Genomic DNA, 4,977 nt, shown 5'->3' on the forward strand with positions numbered 1-4,977 from the left:
TATGTATGTATATATTTACATACATATATATATAATCCTCTTCTTTTTTGTATGGCGAAGTCTGTATTGAACTCACCGACAAAGGCCACGCATCCAACTCCAACCAAAAACCATGCGGCGCCCGTCATGTCCTTGTCTTCTCCGGTTGTGAGTGGGCCGTCCATGATTGATATGAAAATCAGACCGAAAACCTGTGCGAACATGATAGACACGAAGAAATAGCCTTAGGATTATGCTATGAATAAAGTCGTAGTAGTATATACGAGTGATTATATACCGCCTGGTAATAATACGCAAAATCCTAAAACACTTGTTTCTGAAACGATGCTTGTTTTGTATAGAACGTACCAAAATACGCATCTACGTAAACATATGAACCAACACATATTGTGCATACTATCGCATAGCAGCATGTATCATATGACATAAAAATACGTAGATGTATCAGAGATAGCTACGGAAATGCATTCATATGACCATCAAAGCATCTTAACATGAAATCAAACGATATATATTTGGCCAAGCATTGGATGAACACAAACTTAAGCGCATAAATTACAATACGTTATACGTAAATTCTCGATGAGTATATCCTTTCCCTACAGATATAACTTCAGCGAGCCTTGAAATTTATGCGCTGTAAACGTGTCATATGTACAATAATATATTTCTGTATCGATGGCGTTTATATTCATCTATCACATTTGTTAACATCCCACATGCATGCTCTTAAGCACATACCTGGCCACTCATGTACAGGAATCCACTTGAGGTTCCCTCATTGACCGGATAGGTGCATTCCGCACCCAACTCCAATGAAGTGGGCAGGATAGCAAATGCAAAGAACCCCATTATAGCCGAGCATATCAGGATCTGGGTCAGATTACCTGCAGAGCTACTTACGGCCGCAAACCACACAAACCCCATCAGTGCACCAAATAGGCACACACGCAGCACCTCGATGTACCGCCTGGTCTTGTCCAGAATGGGGCCAGTCAGACCTTTATTGGGTATATTAGAAAGCAAAGGTACTCGTGTGTATCACACATCGCAGTGGCAAGCCCAAAGCATACAGGAAATATTCAGTCTTAGAGTTCCAGGGTTTTAGAGTTTTAGGGTTTTAGGGTTTCAGGTGTTCCAAACGCTTTATTGTTTATGCCCGAATCAATACAAACGTAGAGGCTCGCACCCTATAGAAGAATCCCTATCGGTAGCACCTCTATAGTCAGTCTAACAACACCTTTATAGTCAGTCTAACAACACCTACATAGTCAGTCTAACAACACCTTTATAGCCAGCCTAACAACCCCCGATACGAATCACAACACCAGTCATACAATATGCGCAGCATACACACCTGCGCCTGCCAGTCCTCCGAGAATTATCAGGGCCCCCGCCAGCCCAGCGTCGTCGGTACTGTACCCGTGAGGAAACAGGATCTGTTCCAGCAAGGTGGTGAGCGCATTGAACATCCCCAGACCAATACCAAAGATAAGCACGAGCATCAGGTATGCGTACGAACGACTGATCACATTCAGACCTGTGTGTTCGTGAGCGTATGGTATTTGGGATGAGAGATGTCTTACTGGATAGGTATATGTGAGACATATCGATGCTCGGAAAATCCTTTACATATATATATATATATAGTCGAGGACAGGGTATATGTATGGTTGCATGATAGTTTCAGCCAAATGCCCACATTTGAGATCAGTATCAGATGAGCGTAGCTACGGCGGGTCTCATCCAGGCCTAAGGATCCGGTGATAACCGTCACACACGTAGGTGCGTGGGTTTGGCATTGTCGAAAACTAACAAGAACAGATCACAGGAAGCTGACCTTGAAGGATGTGACTACGCCTCCTTCACCCACAAAAGTAGCATCTAGTAGCGGTTGGTGATATAAGCAAACATGTATCTATGGAGAAGGTTGTACATCAGTCCCATGCGTACTGATGTGTGTTCAAAATGTATGAGACATTAAACGAGCCTCCTTCACCCACAGTAGTAGCATCTAGTAGTGGTTGGTGATATAGGCTAACTTGTGTCTATGGAGAAGACTGTCAATCACTACCAAGCGTACAGGTGTGTGTTCAAGATGTATGAGACATTAAACGAACCTCCTTCACCCACAGTAGTAGCATTTCGTAGTGGTTGGTGATATAGGCTAACTTGTGTCTATGGAGAAGACTGTCAATCACTACTAAGCGTACAGATGTGTGTTCAAGATGTATGAGACATTAAACGAACCTCCTTCACCCACAGTAGTAGCATTTCGTAGTGGTTGGTGATATAGGCTAACTTGTGTCTATGGAGAAGACTGTCAATCACTACCAAGCGTACAGGGGTGTGTTCAAGATTAAACGAACCACACCATACCCAAGCAGTACACGCACACAACAAACCATCATTCGAAAGTACAGTCAGACTCTCCTATTAGTTTGAACAACCAGCCACGTGCGCATTATAAAGCCACAGTGTTCGAGTGGGCAATCCCTATGCGCGCAGCATGCATGCGCGACCCATTATCACCAGCTACACGGGCACATACCAGTGTAGTAGATTCAGATCATTGCAATCCGCACCTACTTCTGTGACAACTACTGCTGTGACAACTACTTCTGTGACAACTACTTCTGTGACAACTGCTTCTGTGACAGCCCCCCCCCAAGTGGTTGAGTGTGTCTATGCTATCTGCTTTCCTCCCGTACCATCGCAGTGCGCACTTGCCAATGCTTGCAAGCCATCTTACTCTAACACGGCAAACTCACACTCACGCCCACGCCCACGCCCACACCCACGCCCACACCCACCCACATACACACACACACACACACAAGCACGCACAAGCACGCACACACACCCGAAAGCACAACTTACCGTCGACGAAGTCTTTGTTCGTCTCGCGATATGTGGCCGACGAGGCCGAGGGCGGAGTAGGCGGATGGGACTGCAACGTAATCACAGGCAACGCCAACACAACACACACCAGCGCATACAGCCACAGCATGGTGTCGATGGACGACGGATCGTCCTCGGATACGATGATGGGCGTCACAGCTGAGTACCACGGGCAGTGGCGTATGAAATGTGAGTGTGTGTGTGGATGGAATGTGTGTGTGCGTGTAGATAGAATGAGTATGTGCGTGTACATAGACTAGACGGAGAGAGTGAGCGGGGGACATGTTTAAGAACACGACTGGCCCTTCCCAGTATGGTGTCAAGTGACGAGGGATCGACCACAGACGAGCTTATAACTTGTGTGATTCACGGCTAGCCGGTATGTCGCGGATGGTTGTGGTGGGTGTGAGTATACACAGAGCCACGCCCACAGGTGCGCGTGAATGGGTGTAGGAACAGGGAAGGTGCGTGGGCATAGGGCATATGCATAGACTATAGGGTATATGTATAGACTATAGGGTATATATATAGACTAGGGTATATATATATACTATAGGGTATAGAGTGTATATGGATGGGTGTAGGGACAAGGGAGGTGCGTGAGTATAGGGTATAGGGTTAAGTGAATGTGTGGATCAGTTAAGGGGAGAAGACGAGTTCATTCGTTGCGGACAAGGTCGACCTCAAACACAGTAATGGATTTTTGTATTGGAGCCATCAGCGGGTGGTATTGGTAGGAGAAACGGAAGGACTGCGAGAGCAAGGGAGTAGGTATATCAACTGGTATGCACAACTGCCTGTGACTTAGTGAGAGAATATGCGAATGGCCAGTACAAGCCCGGTAGTTCGAAGACAGTACTACATATGGCGTCAAGTCTCTACAGATGAACTAGTTCATGTGATGGAGTTGTACCAGATGCTACAGCAACTCTCTACGGACGAACTAATTCTTGAGATTGGTTTGTATCAACTCTCTACGGACGAACTAATTGATGAAATAGTTTTGTATCCACTCTCTACAGATGAACTAATTCATGAGATTTATATGTACCCGATGCTACAGCAATCCCCAGCGGATTGGCTATGGCTCCTATGGTATTTGCGGTCGCTCGTGTAGCGTCACTGAACCATGCCGCCGCCAGCTTAGTAGTCGCCGAAACTGCAGTGAAGGATCAGTGTGTTGGGTGAGGAGTTATGAGGTGCCAGGGGTTGTCACTGATGCAAAGTAGTACTATTCATATCATATCATGGATAGTTGGGATGAAAGCTGATGCAACACATATCTTATCGATTGATATAGTCTGTCATAACCCTGCTAGTACCATGCCTAAGCCGTTGGGTCGTCACTAGTTGGGTTGTTGGGTTGTTGGGTTGTTGGGTTGTTGGGTTGTTGGGTTGGTACCCCAACAGCACACTCAATTCATCACACGGGCCTTCTGCACGAAGTCTCTCGAAAAACGTTTCTCTCACGAAACATCTCTAGAAAGATACGAATCTTGCCCCAGAACTCATTCCTGGGGACCGTTATGGCCTCCACAGGGTCTGCTATCTATGTGTACCCTGCACACAGTATCAGGAAGTATACCCTCTGCCACACACGGCAGCTGACTATGAGGTAGGTAAGTCACCTAGCGCGTCTGACCGTACACATAAACACACACGCACTGGATGAAGTCGGTTACACACCCATAGGGCTTGTGCAATAGGTCGTCCGGGTTCGTATACAAACCATCATAGGTGATGGATTGTGTCTGTGGACGTGCGTTAAGGTACCGACCTGTCGCGGATCAACGGCACATGAGACTCTCGATTCGACACACACCCTGACAGACAAACAACAAACGAGGAGAGAAACACCATACACTTACGGATGAAGGGTTGGGCCACACCCCCAAAGCATTGACCCAGCATCAGCATTGCATACGCACCAGAACTAGTTGGATCAAATGCCAAGGAGATCACTCGAATCTGTAGAGTGGGAAATACCCCAACAGATGTGCAGAAGAAAAAAGAGACACTTACGACAACATAGCTGGCAGACTTTTTATAGATATATAGATATATATATCAATATAT

The 4,977-nt window shown here is 46.2% G+C and overlaps 1 protein-coding gene across 1 annotated transcript; it reads right to left on the bottom strand.

Annotated features, from left to right (window-relative positions):
• Positions 1-729: 729 nt before the first annotated feature.
• On the bottom strand, positions 730-3,061 carry SARC_04448 (hypothetical protein; the record flags this gene model as incomplete). Its single annotated transcript, XM_014301714.1, has 3 exons — positions 2,881-3,061; positions 1,358-1,540; positions 730-1,001 (listed from the first exon to the last, which is right to left on the bottom strand). The coding sequence occupies exons 1-3, from the start codon at positions 3,008-3,010 to the stop codon at positions 730-732; spliced, it is 585 nt and encodes a 194-aa protein (XP_014157189.1). The 5' UTR covers positions 3,011-3,061.
• Positions 3,062-4,977: the final 1,916 nt, after the last annotated feature.

This window comes from Sphaeroforma arctica (genome assembly GCF_001186125.1).
Source record: "Sphaeroforma arctica JP610 unplaced genomic scaffold supercont1.250, whole genome shotgun sequence".
Classification (NCBI taxonomy): Eukaryota; class Ichthyosporea; order Ichthyophonida; genus Sphaeroforma; species Sphaeroforma arctica.